This window comes from Schistocerca piceifrons, chromosome 2 (assembly GCF_021461385.2).
Source record: "Schistocerca piceifrons isolate TAMUIC-IGC-003096 chromosome 2, iqSchPice1.1, whole genome shotgun sequence".
Taxonomy (NCBI): Eukaryota; Metazoa; Arthropoda; class Insecta; order Orthoptera; family Acrididae; genus Schistocerca; species Schistocerca piceifrons.
In genome coordinates, this window is record NC_060139.1 from 324208850 (window position 1) to 324227743 (window position 18894).

At 43.2% G+C, this 18894-nt stretch overlaps 1 protein-coding gene across 1 annotated transcript; it reads left to right on the forward strand.

The window, feature by feature from the left end:
* Nucleotides 1-10863: 10863 nt before the first annotated feature.
* LOC124775359 (protein odd-skipped-like) lies at nucleotides 10864-16204 on the forward strand (the record flags this gene model as incomplete). Its single annotated transcript, XM_047250191.1, has 2 exons — nucleotides 10864-11105; nucleotides 14806-16204. Coding segments are annotated over 2 exons (699 nt in total), but the record flags the coding sequence as incomplete, so codon positions are not given.
* Nucleotides 16205-18894: the final 2690 nt, after the last annotated feature.

The following is an 18894-nucleotide window of genomic DNA, read 5'->3' on the forward strand; positions in this document are numbered from 1 at the left end:
GCCAACGATGGCAAGAGAAGCCCGGGGCTGTACGAGGAAGGGTCGAACAGCAAGCTGCGAGCTTTTATTGGGGGTAATAAAGAACGCTGCCCTTGGAGACACGGTTAGCGTGTCTTTACGGCCTATGAGCGGCAGATGGAAGGTTGAACGATGTTTCTCTCGAGTAGGCAATCTTTGTCGGCCCTTCACGTTATTGTATTTGTAGTCTCCATAAGACTGATGGTTTCCCATGGCGCGTAGAAGGGAGAGTGTGTTTTTTTGGAAAACTGACACAATTACCGGGAATGCAGATATAACGAAACAATCACTGCTAATTTCTAGAGAGTTGTATGTATGAGAATGTTCCCCGTATAATCGTGCGGATTCATGTAGTCGGAAATACCGACACCGAGATGGAATCTTACCCCTACTGCAGTGATATTACAACATACATCAGTTTATCATGACGAGCATTAGGTTCTTTGTTGCAGTAGCATAATTCCCTTTATTTCCATGTAACCTTGGGGTTCCAGTTTTGTGGATCTACGTGTGCAGTGATTCTGCCCATCTAAATAAACTGACACGCAAATTCATTCATTGGTTGTGGAGATAATTGTACACACATGGAAAGCTTCGTAAAGATAGAAGAGACACTTCTTTCGCCTTTCACGTGACACACACACACACACACACACACACACACACACACACACACACACACTGGTGCAGTGGTAAAAAGTTTAAAAGGAAATGTCTGTAGGAAAATGAGAAATTTAAATTGCTTGATCTTAATGCAGCTGCTCTACTTTTTTTGGACATTTTGATGTGTAGGAATGTAAAGATACGGAGCTACGTCTCATGAGAGTTCTAGAACATTTCTGTAACTTATTGCTTCATACACGTCATCTAGATCCAATGATTGCTCTGCAGCTCATACATAAATATTTGACAGAGGGCGCGTGAAATCACTAAGACTATTTCCCTAGCGTACCACTCTTGAATAGTAAGTGAAATTAATGAACAGTTAAATCTTTCCATGCAAGTTCTGAATTCATCATATTTTATTATGATGGTCACGCTTGCTTCCGTAGGTGTATGTCAACAAAATATTTTGCACTGGGACGAGAAAGTTGATGACGGAAATCTCGTGTATACGTCTCACCATATGGAAAGAAGCCTTTGTTTTAATTATTACCATCCTCTTTCACCTGTCACATCCGCAATACTTCCTCCCCTACTCCGTGACACTACGAAACAAGACATCCTTTTTTGACAATTCTTGGCGTATTCCGTCAGACATAGCAGGTAACTATACCATACAGTGCAGCAGTACTCCGGAAGAGGATGGGAAAGCGTACTGTACGCATTCTCTGTAGTAGATTTGCTGCACCAACGAACTGTTCTGCTGATAAAACGCAATCCTTAGTTCGCTTTTCCCACCTCTGGCAGTGGCTTGTCGGTATCAAAAGTGAAGGGCTGCCCCGTAGTTCGGATTCCGTGTATTTTAATTGTCCCTCGGTTAGTTAGTTCAAAGGATGGGAAAATGCAGTTTTATTCCATCAGCGATAGAACGGTATTCAGGCCAGCCTTAGTTGTGCACACCTTTACTTTATGTGGCAGTTGTACTTAGATTTGTTGTCATTAATTTGGCTAGTCCCATAGTGACGAAGTCTATCGTGGAAGTGTTCGTAGCCGATTTCAGGTCTAAGCAGTGCTCGGGTCGGTCAAGATAGCCCCCGAACGCTACGTGTTCGGTAGAGGTGGGGCAAGGGGGCGGCGAGCTGCACTGCTTTATCGCGGAGATATCGACCGTTGTCTGCTCCCACGCACGAACACATACACGTTGGTGTCGGCCCTTGTGCAGTCCTCGAGCGGCAGTCGATACTCTCCATAACTTATCGACCTTCTGCGCTGTGACGTAAGAGGCAATCTTCTGTAGGGGTGAGACGGAGCAGCGGAGATTTGTTTGATGATTGCATGCACACCATGCGGCACTCACTTCGGGCGGTAAAACAGTCTGTAGGCCTAAGAATGTCCTCGGTCCGCATTCCTTGTACCGAACGGCTGCGCCACGGTGTCACAGGAATTCGGCATCTATTGATGTAAAAAACGGAGGTAAATGGAAAAGGCGTAGGATTGTTGCAGTCGATATGCCACAGTTCACTGTACAAGAGAGCTCTCTCGATGCAGCTGAAATATTCGGTCATGGAATGACAGTGCTAAGACTCGTTGTTTCGTCAGTAGGGGGCACACCTGTTACTATGCAGATACTATTGTAGTAGTTTGACCCGCCACCATTTTAGTCCCACCACTGATCACGACATTACACTGACTACGCAGTGTGAAGCACCTAAATAGATGTTCGGTAGGAACGGAAAGGATATTCATGTCAGTCAGTCTGAATTTGTCTGGTACTTGGTTGGACTGAGTCAGCCACCAGCGTCTCGGTTAATTCATTTCCGAATTCTTTTCCAATTGAGATAGCACTTTTTTCGTATTGCACAATTTCTTTTTTATCGACTCGTTACCTGTAGTGAGTCCACTGCACATTATCCAGTAGGTAATCGTTAAGCGGGTGGTAGTTCGCAGGGGGAGCACCTTTGGACACTTAATATGAATTTAACAAAAACATCAACCTTTTCACAGTGTTTTGATAACTGATTCTGAGTTCGCCTCTCACTTTAAAGTATGTCTCACATACCAGTTGACATTGGAAAGGAAGTAGTCTCACGAAACCTGTTCAGCAACCAATAAATAGCTGATAACTTAAAGCAGAATTACAGCAAGTTCGTAAATTCCTCGTCAGCGGCCCTAGCGTCAAAGTTAATCGTACTTAAAGGTGAGGTAGTTGACTGTTACCAGCGTAAACTGTTCTGAGACTGGCGATGGTAGATATGGATGGTAACAAACTTTGGAGTTTCAATAATTAGAAATCCAAACTTGCCGTTCTTAACAGAGGAAAAACTAAACATGAGAAAATGATGAGGAAGGAAATAAATAGGAACAGCAGCTACAACTTTCCAACTTTCATGTACGAGGGAAGAGAAGTAAGCTTACAAGAAGTTCATGCTCTCTCCTTCGGCAGAATATACAACCTGGTCATGAATTTGTTATTTAACAGCTACTAGTCCAGAAAGTTGCTGTCCTAACATGTTACACCACTCTCTGCTAAAAATAGCTGCTATAACTTCTGCTTCTACCTAGCCAAGGAAGTATACTGAGAGTATCGCAGAGTTCGCCATACTCCACGGCCGTGCAGTTCTGGTCAATTTACTCAGATTTTTTCTGTGTTGGACGTGTTTCCAGAACACTTTCTTCTTTTCCATAGGTTGTGCTCCACAGCTGTGGTGTATTTTATGGAAGTTGTTTTGAAAAACAGGCCAACTACTGTTAAGAACATATATTTAGTTGCTACTTTTTTAAAAGATCATAAGCGGCCCATGATGCATCACATTTGGGGATCTTTCTCCTTTTACGTAGGTCTTTCTGGCAGGACTGGTGCTGAAGAGGATATCCAGTTTCACACCATGAACCAGGGAGGCACTATTTTTAACGCATTTTTCATATCCGTTACGGATTCTTTATGGACTCACATGTACTTGCATGGCTTTTTCTGAGAATCTATGTTGATTCTGTTTACGTTTACTTCCATTAACTGATATGTGTTACTGTTGACGGATAATTCTGCAGATGCACGTGAAGATGCGACTCAGGTCGTGAAACCGGGCTGTTCTTTTTTTTTCCTTCTTAGGAATAACTTTCTAAAACTTGGCGGATTTTATCATTGATCGTAATAAGTCATCAGACAGGACATGTGGCTTGATGTTTCAAACTTGGCGCAGTTTCGTGATGGACGATAGACACGATAAAGTAATGTTTTCTTGTCTAATAGTGGCGTAGAAACAGATTGCAAAAACATTCATTTTGCAGCTGTCTACGTATTTCTGAATAGACATTCATACGAAGCTTACTTTTGCCGTATGACACTTCTTACTGCTGACGTTGATACGTGAGCTAGTTCAGTGGGTCGTACCGACCACATCAGTAGATGCTCTTCAGTAAGCAAGCAAATGTATGCGGAGAATGGGTCGAGTTCCGTTACAAAATCCCGGTTTCGACAAATGGTACTTCTCAATCTCTTTTGATCCATCATGGACAGGAGACATCAGCTGGTTAAGTGATGGTCAGTTTCACTGAAATTCTCCAGCAGCCATGTAATACGATGTTATCTTTTTTTGACGACACCCAGAAGACTTGGTAGCAACTGAAGACTGCTCAGTTGCTACGAAGTCTTCAAATGAAGCACTAGTGAAACGGTTGAATTTACGAAATCCAGCGGTATATGGCACTTCATTGAATTATCGTTTATTTGGGAGACGCCTATGAGGCCTGAAGATGGCATAGTGGATTGCCGAAACTGGTTGTCATCAAAATATAATAAAATTAGTTGTGTATGGAGAATTCCTTTGATATTGGCAAATGCTACTTGTGACCCTACAGCATAAGGCAGCCGGTTTTGATGTTAAGTTTCTCTACAGGCCCTTTCATACAACGGAGGTGCGTGCACGTCGTGTGCTGCACCCTGCAGGAACCGAAGCAGTTTTTTGCCGCTGCTGGTAGCGCAACTGCTGTTCTCCGCTGGCAGCTTTACCCCTCCTCCTCCCCCTCTCACTGCGAGGCCCCGCGATTCGGCCCAGGACTTGCGGCGCACCGCGGCGGCTGTATTGTGCCGGCCAGCCGGAGCGTGTCTGACGGGTTCCGCGCTGACAGTCTCTGGAAAAGAGCTGGAGGAGGGGCGGGGCTTATCCCCTCGCCCTCTAGAGGTGTGATTATCCAGTCTGCATGCGGCGGCCAGTAGCAGCAATGATTCACCGACCGGTTCCTGCCACCACCAAGCGAGTACTCGGTTAGATACGTGGATGCAGAAGCGAGCGGACGTTGTGGCAGCGATGACTCAGTGCCAAGGCGCAGCTAATGCTGGAAGTTATAGTTACCTGGTTTTATTGGTCATTTCAACGATTCTTTCATCGAATGATGTGGGATGAAAGACTCTACGGGAAATGTATACAGGGTGTTACAAAAAGGTACGGCCAAACTTTCAGGAAACATTCCTCACACACACGTAAAGAAAAGATGTTATGTGGACATGTGTCCGGAAACGCTTAATTTCCATGTTAGAGCTCATTTTAGTTTCGTCAGTATGTACTGTACTTCCTCGATGCACCACCATGATTTCATACGGGATACTCTACCTGTGCTGCTAGAACATGTGCCTTCACAAGTACGACACAACATGTGGTCCATGCACGATGGAGCTCCTGCACATTTAAGTCGAAGTGTTCGTACGCTTCTCAATAACAGATTCGGAGACCGATGGATTGGTAGAGGCGGACCGATTCCATGGCCTCCACGCTCTCCTGACATCAACCCTCTTGACTTTCATTTATGGGGGCATTTGAAAGCTCTTGTCATCGCAACCCCGGTACCAAATGTAGAGACTCTTCGTGCTCGTATTGTGGACAGCTGTGATACAATACGCCATTCTCCAGGGCTGCATCAGCGCGTCGGGGATTCCATGCGACGGAGGGTGGATGCATGTATCCTCGCTAACAGAGGACATTTTGAACATTTCCTGCAACAAAGTGTTTGAAGTGACGCTGGTACGTTCTGTTGCTGTGTTTCCATTAATGTGATTTGAAGAGAAGTAATAAAATGAGCTCTAACATGGAAAGTAAGCGTTTCCGGACACATGTCCACATAACATATTTTCTTTCTTTGTGTGTGAGGAATGTTTCCTGAAAGTTTGGCCGTACCTTTTTGTAACACCCTGTATATGATTAGTATCAACGTTAATGACCACAGTATAGCTTTCAGGCGTACTCATGCAACATTTTTACTGGACACGTTCCCAAAAAAAGACAACGTGGTCGAAGGGGAAACCTGAGAGTAGCAACGTGAGGGAAGGAGAAACAAATGAAAACTAGTGAGACAGAATAATTAAGTTATTCACCAATTAGAAAGCAAAATTACCGGCGATCGCCACAAGATCGTGAGAATGAAGGGCGTAAAGAAAAAAAACATACATGCTGATCTCAGAAACTAGAAAAGTAACTCTGAAACCATACGTTTGGATAAGAGCTCATTGTGAGTAATGGCAATTCGGAAAAAGTCATTTGTAAATTTTTTCACGTGTAAGATGAACGTCAAAGCTGCGCAGAAAGCTTAAATGCCGCTTGTAATAGTATATAATTACAATTAATTGGGAGGAACATGTCTATTTGGATCCACTGATATTACGCATCAAGGCAGAACAGGGTAAGCATCCCTGGTGAGAGATTAGAGGATGACTGCAAGCACAGCTCGAGTGCGGCATCTTAGAAAAACTGAGCAGCGGTATAAAATAAACACACAACTCCAATTAAATCTGAACTAGATATTTTCTATTGACTCACATCGGTTTGACAGCCCTCGAGAAGGCTAAAGCAGTAGAGTAATACATATATCAATATAAGCGGAAACACAACTTTCGCGGATATTACGATCATTGGGTTACAAAGAAAGCTGCACGTGTAATAAAAATATAAGCTTAGAAGAATAAAAAGAGAAGGTAGTTTGTACAAGGAAATGCTGAAACTCCATTTTTTTCATTTTCTTACCCTCAGTTCATTTTTAGAACACCTTACGCGAAAAATTGTAGCAAATTAATTTTCCACATGAGACCAGAGTAGACGATTTAGAAACAAATTCTACATACAACTCCGCAATTAACTGTTAGTAGCCTCGCTATGTCTCTACCGTTCCACTCTCGAACAGCACGCGGGAAAAACGAATGTATATCTTTCCCTGCGAGCTCTCATTTCCCTTACTTTATTACAACGGTCTTGCTATGTAGGTAGGTGTCACCAAAATATTTTAGTATTCGGAGGAAGAAGTCAGGCGATTGAAATTTTAAGACAAGATCCTGCCCCAACGAAAAAGTCTTTATCTTAATGATTGCCACCACAGTTCGCTTATGTCCGTGCAGTCTCTCGCATAACACGATTATTCAAAACGCTTTGCCTCCGTCAATGTTGTCTGATGCGGATCCCACACTGCACAGCAATACTCCAGAAGAGAACAGAAAACCTTCGTGTAGGCAGTCTCTTCAGAAGACTTGTTGCATTTTCTAAGTGCTCAGCCAATAAACGGCAGTCTTAGGTTCACTTTCCGCACACGCTATCTATGAGATCGTTAAAGTTTGTTATTCGTGACTGTAGTTGAATCCACAGCCTTCAGATATTCGAATATAAACAAGTTATCAAATAGTCGCGAACTTCATGGAGTTACTACGGATCAGAACCAAATAAATTTCTCATTATCCGTAAATTAATAATGAGTCCCAACGTTTGTATAAGTGATTCAATCGTGTATTTTGTTGAGCTCGGTCTCGAACTGCTTCGATCCAATTATCACGTTGCCCTCCTTTCCTCCATACTTAATCCTGCGGCGAGATAGCCTTTCTAAATTGTGCAGCGAAGCAAGTTACGAAATTAGCTCCGTCTGCTGCCATGAAGTGCTGTACTTCAGAGACAGATACATGAAAGATTCAGACGTGTTATATATAGACTGCGCTATTTGTAAATAATCCCTGTATCTCTCTGTGAAAGATAGGTTAATGCTGAGAGGTGAATAGTCGATTGGATGTTGCGGAAACTTGGGGCAAGATGGGTGTACGCAATTATTACGCACACAGTGTTGGCGCCACGTGTCCGTTGCTGCTTGGTCGCAGTCAGGTCCGCCATTATGGTGAGCCGCAGTCCCGCCTCGGCAGGCTTGCGCACATCCCTCGGACAGCGAAGACCGCCGCCCCCCACCCCCCGTGGCGCGCTTGTGTTCTGTCGCCTCAGGCCACACAAGCTATGAATGGCGAAGAGCCCACGGCGGCCACACCAAAGGCGCCGACATGGCCACCCTCCTCGCCACTCTCCATGTCCGTCGCTATATCCTGGCCGCTCACAGGCAGCGTTTGCAGTCCAAAATGATTACAGCTGTTCCTACCTCAGATCTTTTGGCAAAATACCAGAACCTTAACTCCCCACTGGCCGAGGCGTTTAACGGAAGATTTCGTAAACCTGTTTCGATTAGTAAATTCATACACATGTTTTATTACCTCGTTATCGTATGCCAGTAAAAAATTGAGGAAATTTAATGAAACTTCCTGGCAGATTAAAACTGTGTGCCGGACCGAGACTCTAACTCGAGACCTTTGCCTTTCGCGGGCAAGTGCTCTGTCAGCTGAGCTACCCATGCACGACTCACGCCCCGTCCTCACAGCAGGAAATGTAATGCTTCAGTCGTATAATAAACCTATATTTTCTTTTTGTGATTACGTAGCAACCTTAAGCATTTTGTGCTTTTGTGCTCAAGTGGTTCTGAAAATTCGGTAGTTCTGTGACGGAAATATTAAAGCTGTTTCTTATGATTACATACATTACCGTTCTCGTAGTTGGTTGAGACGGTAGCAACGACCAGTTCCATATTAGCACATGCAAGCTCTTAAGTGATGCCTGTACGTTTATTTCGCTAAGGAAAACTGGCATGCCATAGATTGTTGTCAGGATGAGTGAAATATCAGCTCACATTTTGATGAGGTGAACTCGTACTTCGCCAATTAACGTGCATTTTAAACGAAGCTTTTTTTCGTATTGGTGGGATATTACAGTGCATTTGACTTTCGAATTTCGCAACCTGCATCCAAGCAATACTCCGCCTAAAAGTATTTTTGCGGAGGCCACGACTTTGCAGTGCTTGGTTTCTGGTGGTGAAACATGGACTTTTAAAGTCAGCTCCTTCGTAAAAAAACCTTAGATACATTAAATCACTATTGATTTGTAAATCCGGTTTGATTATCCATTACATTACATCAGCCGCGGTGTGCAACTGCGTCCCGAATGACAAAAATTGGATAAAAGGCGTATCCGCTGCGGTGCTGTGACTGAACGCAACCCGCTAGCCACCGATGCGAGAGGTGCTGTCTGCGAAGCAGGGGCACCAGTGGCTTGCGTTCGCCTGCTGCATTCCGTTAATTGTGAAGTAATGGCGGATCGAGATGCTCTGAGGAACCTGAATATGGGAATTGAAGTACAATTGATTATACTTGGGTGCTCAAAAATTCTTAGCGCTACGAAGTGGGAAGACGATAGCTTCCATCGCAGAAGTCTTTTATCTGACGTACTCCACACCCAAATTGTACCAACAAATTGATAGTTCAGTACAGATGAGGATGGAAGTGGATGCTGCTGTTGCATTTCCGTTACTCGTTGTGATAGAAACCAGCTGTGTGAATCCTTTGTGCTTAAATGTACGCGCCACTCTTCAAGCCTGCCTTCGGTTTTGTAGGATTGCAACTAGATAACCGGTTTCCTACATAATTCAGCAGCTAGCTATTGTCTGTGTATTCCGCTATTCAAACATGTCTTGTAGAGAAGAAATTAAAACAAAGCTAAACGGCTCAAGCAAATGCCTCGAGTGTCATCTGCAACTGACTGCGGTGCTTGAGACACAGTCTAACTCTACATTTATTTGCTGATCGCTCGGACTCTGAAACTTGCCCAAAAGAGCCCTTCGGTCCGTCTCACGCCGTGTAACTTCCTAGACAAATTTTTCATTGAAGGTAGGACAACGCTCTAACGTTCATAAAAGATATGATAGAAGTACCTGAGTACGCCCTCAAGTATTTCATGAAAAGTGTATTTTGTAAAAGATGTTTGACAATCGCGTAATACGGGCCTTAATGCCACGACGCGAGCTCTGCATGTAGTGATTTTCTCTTGCCACTCGCCACAATCCGTTAGCAAGCCAAATTCATAGTCTAGAAATGTTAAGCCAAATGGTATTATTACATCTTTGTTACAAAGTTAAAAAAAGGGTAGTAATAATTTAACTACCCTTAATTGACGGAAGGAATAGTGTTGAAAGCAATTGCAGAAGGAGCTTCAGTTGCAGGTACTTATATTCAGAAAATGCGGTTAAGCTTATAACAACATTCAGGGTTGTTACGGAACACGTTTCAAAAGGCGCAGTCTTTCCGTTTCACCATTTTCCAAATTTGTTCTGGCTAAATACTTTGCTTTCTTGTCTTCTTGTAAATTTCTGGTACAGAAACACGGCCTCCACTATTGAGCCGAGTGGAAGAGCGTGACACTGTGACAAATACACGAGTATTCGGGCGAGCAGATTAAAACTGTTATGACGAGAATGAAACACCTGGCATATATTTGTCGATCTCCAGATCATAGAAGGCTCGTCTGCCAAAACTATGTACGCGCACCTCTTCCTAAAGGGAATTTGCGGAATCCATGTAACGCGGTTAATGGATCGTTCACTCGACTTTTTGTAAGTTCTGTTTTTGTGTCCGCCAGATGAGTGGCAGCTGAGATAGCAGTGCGATAGAACGTCAGTGAACAGAACAGAAGGTGCGAACAATCTCATTCCCAGATTGGTAGCTCTCCTGGAAACAACTACATGTCAATCACGTTTTTATTCTGATACACACACACACACTTCAGCTGACGAAAGGCATATCTAGAGTATACTGACGCACGTGATAAACTGAGTGGTAGAGATTATGTCGCTAAAATTCCTGCTTTTATTGCAGCAATGGAATCCGCTGCCGCCCCCGAGATGGCAGTGACGGTAAAGCAAGAGGCGGTGCTACTGACACCACCCTCGTCGCCGGCGGCGTCTGCCCCCGCGGACCCGCCGCCACTGCCGCCCCCGCCGCCGCCGGCGGTGCCTCTGTCGGCCTTCTGCCGGCCGCTGCCGCAGCACCAGGCGCCGCCCCCACCGCCCCCGCACCTGTACTACGGCGGCCTAGCGCTGCCCCCGGCGGCCGCCCTGCTCGGTCACTGGCTGCGGCTGCACTGCCGCCCCTCGGGCCCGCCCCCGCTTCCGCCACCGGGAGTCGGACGGCCTCGCTCCGGCCCCCTGCGCCCCAAAAAGCAGTTCATCTGCAAGTACTGCTCGCGCCACTTCACAAAGTCCTACAACCTGCTCATCCACGAGCGCACGCACACCGACGAGCGGCCCTACTCCTGTGATATCTGCGGGAAGGCGTTCCGTCGCCAGGATCACCTCAGAGACCACAGGTGAGTTAACTTGATCAGAGTATTCAAGCTGCAATTCAAACTAAAATTAAAAAGCTCACGGAATGGAGTCAAGCTTATAGTGACAGTTTACGTAAACTGGAACGATTACGACTCAATATCTGAGAACGTTTCTACACCAGAAACAATTCTGCTCCCCAAGACATCAACTAGTGGTAAGCTCTTCTAGAGAATCAAAGTTCATTTTCTCCACGATTCATTGGAATGAATAATTTAATATTCCTAAGTGTCATAGGCATTATTGGTGTTTCAAATACCTTCTTCGTCGTAGTGCTCTGCATCTCTTGGGCAGATCGCGCCTTAAAGTCCAAAATATTTTGCACAGATTATCACACAAATCTGACAATCAAAGGGAAATGAGATTGTTCAGTGGTTCCTTGCATGTTATGTCACTGTGTCTGTTGCTTTCGTACTTGACGAACCTTGCTGTTTCAGAGATAGTTTCTAGTTTGTTGGTTAGCGGTATGTCGGTCCAAATTAACTTTTCGATCTTCACCAGTGATCGTAATTCTATACGCCCTACATATGTAATTAAATACAGCAGTAAAGCTTCTTTAACAAACATCTTTCTAAAAGAGTAAGTATTTCTGTACTTAAAAAGGGTATTCACCTAACTATGAAATTCGGGATGAACATTAAACATCATCAAATAAACTGATCAATATCGACAAAGTATTCGCGATATTGGCAGAGCCGGTTCTTTCTTCGGTAAAGTGGAAATAACCTCTGGTCTTCAGCGTACGTCATTTTTGTGAATTTCGATGAAGATTGAAAGTGTGATTAAGCGGCTATAGAAACTATGTATCAAGTATAAAGATGAAATTTCTGCTGCCTATTTTTTAGTTCAGTTAAAAATACTCACCAGTAAACTCAAGACACTGAAGTTTTTTCCCTTTTTCTTTTAAAAAGAAAGGCCGTGCTGCTCCCAATGCAAAATGCTGTTGGATAGTGTAAGAGGGAACTCTTGGTGTCAAACCATTTGGTATCACTACTTCAGGTAATGGGCAGTATAGCTGCTATTTACAGCGGTAAAGATAGACGATATAACAGGGTAACTTAACTGCTTTCATACAAATTGCAGGATCCTCTACAGAATTTACATGTTCTCATATGATGCCTCCTGTAGCCAACATGCAGGCTGATTCTGTTAGAGATAAAAAACCTTTTCTTGGGAAAGTGTCATTATTGATGAAGTAGGGCATCCCTCGGCCGTATGTAACCTGAGTAAGGCAGGAACATAGTCGTCCAAAACGGAGGAATGCTATTGTCAGGAAATAAAAGATGGTTATGTGAGCTACAGACTGGAAACCTAAAGTCAAATAGCAGTTGACTTTCGTAGAGCCGTCGAAAAAGGAGATAACTGTCGGCACATTAATAATTTTGCTGTCCAGCGCTAGGGTTGCAGGAATTGTGACGTAAACAATTCAGGAAACTTACCGACTTGATCTAGGATGGAGAAATTACTTCTCTTCCTGTCGAACGTTTACTCGCATACTAGCATAGTTAATTCCTCTCACGTTACATGGAACATTCTTCAAAGAAAAATTCTGTCGTAAAACATACCACGACGAATCTATGTGCAACATTTTCCCTGAACTGAAAACCTGGTTTAAAGATGGCGGCAAACAGCAACATGATAACTGTAGGTTCATACTTGGGTCAATTCCAGTGTCTGTGACTAACATACTACTTCAATCACAAAAGCCGGCCGCGGCGGTCTCGCGGTTCTAGGCGCGCAGTCCGGAGCCGTGCGACTGCTACGGTCGCAGGTTCGAATCCTGCCTCGGGCATGGATGTGTGTGATGTCTTAGGTTAGTTAGGTTTAAGTAGTTCTAAGTTCTAGGGGACTGATAACCACAGCAGTTGAGTCCCATAGTGCTCAGAGCCAAGCAAGCAATCACAAAAGTTGATGTGGAAGCAGTGATGACATTAGTGGGGCGCGATAAATTAGTGAATTGTAAACATGGTAACTAAGACCAGCATGACGAAACAAGTAAATGGAGCTGTGGATATTCATTAAAACAGCATTCTTGTGGAAGATCACTCGTTAAAAGACCTGTTCTGTATTGCAGAGTAAGATTCATACCAACTTTTAGTTAGTTTTGTAAGTGTTCTAGCAAGAGTTCAGACGCAAACCATTAATAGGATTAAATTTGTCTTCGAAACGATGCGAGGAATTACATCTGAATCACTTGTTTAGGTTTAGTTTCACCTAGGAAAATATCATTTCTTCTAGAACAAGATAGAACAATCTTTCATGTCCCTGATCTGCATGGTAAAATAGTGATGTCAGAATAAACGGCTTTACGTACATGCATCTTATTTTATCGTCCGGTTTTTCGTGCGATTGTCTACTTCCTTGCTTGTGATGCTTTATAAGAAAGCTGAACTGAATTCTAGGAAGGCTAATTCCTACGTTCTCCTCATTTTACTTGACGAAATTCACATCACTGTAGTCCTCTTCGATATATCCAGTAGTTCATTAACCACAATCTCCACTGTTGTATAAAGTAACATTTGACGTGTTTTACACTGAAAGAGTTCAAGTTAGCTTCCTTTCGTGGCTGTGGACTAATCCGTTATCCATTGTCACGCCGAGAAACAGGTTATTGATAAAGGCGAAGTTACACAAGTTGAAAAAGATCTAAAATACATGTCAAACTAGGTGAATACCCGGCAATGCCCAGTTACGTATTTATCCCAGAGTTGGGAGTGGAATGTCCTCGGAAGTGACACCGACCTGCCTAACGCCTTGAACTGTTTATTCGACACTAACCTAGCGTTTTCGATGGCTTTGACATACCGCCACACTTGAAACGGGCTGAAAATTTCTTGCTCTACTAGTACGAAAGTTGCCCCGAAAGTAATGCACCACATTTTTTTCAACAATTCTTTATTGAACGTAATGAGAATTACACAAAAGAAAGAATGGTGTTTTATCTACAAACCCTGTTTTTCCACGTAATCTGCATCCCGTTCTATGGCCTTCGTTCCAGCACGAAACAAGGTAGAACGTGCCCTGTCTGTACCAATCCTTGTCCTGGTGGAGGAGCCAGTGTTTCGCTGTGTGACTCACTTCCTCATCGTTCTCAAAAAGTCTTCCACGAATGGTATCCTTTAGTGGTCAAAACAAGTGGAAGTCCGAGTGGGATAGGTCAGGTGTGTCAGATGTGACAGCCGTGGATTGTCTCCCCGACCGCTGCAAATCGTGGAGCTCCGCCGAACCGCCTTCTGATGACCTCACTCTCCGTGCCCAGCAGCTGCTCCGTAGACTTCGAACAAGCGCTTGTGAATATAGTTTCTTTTTCTGCAACGAGAAATTCAGTGACGGCGCGTTGTTCCTAACTTACGTCATCTACAGGTGCCATTTTGAACCTGTCCTGAAGCTACGCTATCTGTCGTAAGTGACGGAAACTTGGCGCGCTCACTCAGGAGACGTCAAACGATACACATGTAACGTTTCGCATTCACATCATTGTTTTCGGCTGAGAAAAAGAATGCGGTGTATTACTTTCTGGGCAACCCTAGTATATTGTGTAGTCCCCAGACACCTATATCATATTAAATTGTAATTGCTCCCATGTTTTCATCTTCTCTCTTTCTTTCTTTCTTTCTTTCTTTCTTTCTCTCTTTCTTTCTTTCTCTTTATCCGAATGGTAATCAACCTCTTTGCTTGTTCCAGGTACATCCACAGCAAGGAGAAGCCGTTCAAGTGTGGGGAGTGCGGCAAGGGCTTCTGCCAGTCGCGCACGCTGGCGGTGCACAAGATCCTGCACATGGAGGAGTCGCCGCACAAGTGCCCCGTGTGCGCGCGCAGCTTCAACCAGCGCTCCAACCTCAAGACGCACCTGCTGACGCACGCAGCGCCTCCACCCCCGCAGCAGCAGCAGCAACACCCACTGCCGCTGGCCGCCCCCTTCTCTGTGCCTGTCGGTGGCCCACTGCCGCCAGCGCCGCCCCCGCCACCTCCTCCTCCGCAGACGCACCACCATGCGCCGCCGCCCCCGCTGCTGCTGGACCTCTCTTCGTCGGCCTCCAGATCGCTCCCTGCGACGTTGCCGCCGCCCCCAGCGCTGCCGCTGAATCCTGCCCCCAAACGCCTAAGCGGATTCACCATTGCAGACATCATGGGACGGTAGTCAGCTGTTGCCGACACGAGTTGCAGGACAACCTCGTACACACAAGCCGTTGTTAGCCGATGAGCGTTAGCGCTGGTATCTAGTCGAAAGAGTATGACTCGCAGCATTGAATCTTCCTAACTTGGCCTCTCCGATGAACTCATACTATGACTAATGAAAAGAGGCTAAGACTTCTCGCAAGCGCTTGAGATAAAGCTTCTCGAATCTCATCGCTGATTTCATAAATATTCAGTTTTGCTGCCAATCACCCAAAATTGTGAAAAATTCGCCAAAAGGCGGCGATGCAGCGTCCTTTTATGGGGGTGTTGCGGGATGATAGCCTTGTCCGTGGAGGTTTGCACCTGGAAAATTTCCTAAAGAATGTTATCTCGCTAAAAAGCTATTTCCTAGTCTCTCACAACACTATTTTGCACTCTGACACCATTACGGATGAGAAAAATGTTGTTTGTGTGAGCGGCTCTCTTAAGTGTAGAATATGTACAAATTATTTATCTTGCATACCACCAGTGTTTGAGCAAGTACTAAACAGAGAAAATAGTCATAGACAGATGTATTTAAGAGTGTAGTTAGTCTGCAAGAGAATATTTTATGTTCTGTAAAGGAAAAAGATGTATTATAATTTAAGAGCACTGTAAATAAGTGGATCACGTAGAATAGTTTTCTTTACCCATATTGTTACCAAGTATTATGCCAAAAACAGTATTTACTTCTGGAGCAATGAATTGAGATAATGAACTGTTGAATTAATTTTAAGATTCCTTTAACGGGTCGTGCAAGCCAAAGACGCATGTGAGGAGGCAGTTCCTTCTTTGTTTTCTCTTTTTCTTTTTTCTCTCATAGCAAGTTACCAGTGATTCTGATTGTAAGCCAGTATGTTCTACTGGGCATGAGAGCAGTGTATCAAACGACAAAAGTTAAGTTCCTTACTGATGCTATTTATTTATTGAACGCAATTCAGTTGTATTTTTCACTAATTAAGAATTATTCTTTTTATAAAGGAAATGTATATACTGTACTGCTATGGTATTTATTAGTAAAACGATTTTCAATACCAGAAAATACTTGTTTTTATTACGATAACAGCCTTATAAGGTTAAACTTGCTCATCAAAGATGTTTATTTCCTGGAAATTAGAACACACTTTCATCACGTCATACGTTCAGAACTAATGTTAATGACATTGTATTCGCTTCAACATGTGGTAAGTGAATCATTTAACTAGTATTATGTCCTTTTACATTCGCCATGTATGTGCTAGACGTGGTCCTTATCTACCAATAGAGTTGCCTATGGTGCAAAAGGAATCAATCTGGAAGAGAGATGTAGGATCATTGCCGCACTTAGTGCCTAAAACTAGCTTAGTTGCTCTTTTCAACTCGAGTACCGAAGTATAAAATGTTGGCATGTTAAGATTTAACCCTTACAGTACCAGTAATACAAAAAAGCGTAAAATTAACTTTTACGAGCGTAATAAGCAACGAATACAAGTACATCGCAAGAATTAATTTTTTAGGTGATTTCGCTTTGAAAGCACTGGAACATGGTTTCCAACCACCAATTTCATGAACTACGTTCGAAAGCAGTTTCGCGTTTATCCTAGAAACAGTCACAAATTTCTAAACTTCAGTGTTGTCATAGTGCCTCAAGGAAATTATATTTCTAAATAACAAGCGAAGATGGGCCTAAAATTTAATAGATTTAGCATGAAGGTACATAATGAGTGATTTCATTTCGAAACCACGTATAAAAGTACCAACGAAAATTTAGGGTAGAATGACTTTTGATGTACCTACTTTCACTGTGATCTCAGTATGACCACTAAAGACAAAAGTAACAATCTCCTACAATCACATAGGACGATCCCTGCGCAACTGTTCTTAACACTGAAACTACTACATTGTACTACATTCGTAGTAGTACCTCATTGTACCACTAGATGTCTATCTTGTAATAGGACCGATGGTCTCATGTAAAAGGCACTGCAACTGAAATGATTAATTGAATTTTAGATACATTGTGCACAATACATACTGAGCCTACAATTTGTCAACCAATTGAAAGTGTGGTGCGATCCAAAATATTTCAAGACGTCAGATATTGAAAATGAACTGATTTGCAAACAGAGCTAAACTTGTCTAGTTCAATCGGTGTCACTGATCAGCATGCATTTTTTACGTAGTGTTGTTCTCATTTAGTACCCGCATGACATAACAGGAAATGATACTTAATTATGAGAGAGAGAACAAGTAATACAAACAGCCAGCTGTGAAGTTCTCGCAGAAATTACTTCGCAAGTTTGAGCCAAGGCGGAACATTAAAAAGGCTGACACTTTGATAAGTAAATGGCGTGGCATTATTCTTGGATATACCGTCGTCTCTAAGAACTCTAGGATTTACGGGAATTTTTCACTTTGTGTTAAAACATTTAAAAAATTTCATCAAAAATGGAGGGCTTACAAATTTTTACGTCATTATTCTCCTATGTTATGCCTTCTCTGGTGCTGCAGAAAAATAGTGGGTAAGGTACTTCACATCTCATGGATAGTTCAGGGGAACATACTCCTTGCATGCCGAAATGTACGGAAGGTTACAATATGTAAAAAACAACCTAAAATCAGAGGAAGTCCATACAAATTTTGATAGATTGCATTGTGGGGATGTCGCAATAAATGTTGCACAACTGTCTTAAAAATTCACCGTTCCCCGGAACGATGTCGAACATTTACTTTTGGGTTTTAAGTAATTGATAGAAAAATTATCTCAAAACAACATAGGGAGAGCTAAATGCCCTTGAGGCCGCGTCTACACTTACAAAGTTAGCTGTCTGCCATCCACTGCGAACCAGAAGTTTACGGCAATCAGCCATGAAAAATTTGTATGAAATTTAAAGTGCTGTTAGCAACATCTTCAGAGCACTCTGAAATTCTTATATCAGTAAAATGTGCCAGTTGGCCTATCTACATCGCAATAAGGTGATCAAGGCTTCACTGTAATTTCTATGTCTACAAGAGGGGCTAGCTACATTTCAAAATTGTCGCGTTCGAGCCAGTGGAAATGTGTTACTGGTGTGATGTCACTTTGTAATCTACTTTTCTTTAAGTGACAGCTGACTGCGAAACGGACGTGCGATATATTTGCTCAACAACAAAATAATTGACATTGTAAGTCGTAGTTTAACTGAGAGGAAAGTCTTAACTGTATGTGAGTATCTGTTTTAGAGTGAAACCGATAATTTATGTAATGTAAGAATTTGATGGCATAGCAATACCGCGTTACGAGATTACAAAAGTGAGTAAGCACTACTAGCGCTTGCAAACTGGAATTGGCATGTAAAGAGAAATCTCAGACAAGCTTCTGTAGGGATGTGTTGAGTTTCTTTAGCCAAGATTTCTTCTAAATTATTTGCAAGGATACAACTGATTTACTGCACCGTTCATTTCGAAACATATGTAATAGTCTAGCGGAATGCTGATCTGAAGTAATGGCCGCCGCATAAGCAAGACAAGCTAATAAAAAGTATGCAGGGCACTATGCTACGATATCCCATATGTTAGTAGCTCACGAAACATAGACCTTATATAGAAATATTAAGCTGTGATTCGTCGAACTTCGGCCTGTATTATTACACAAAC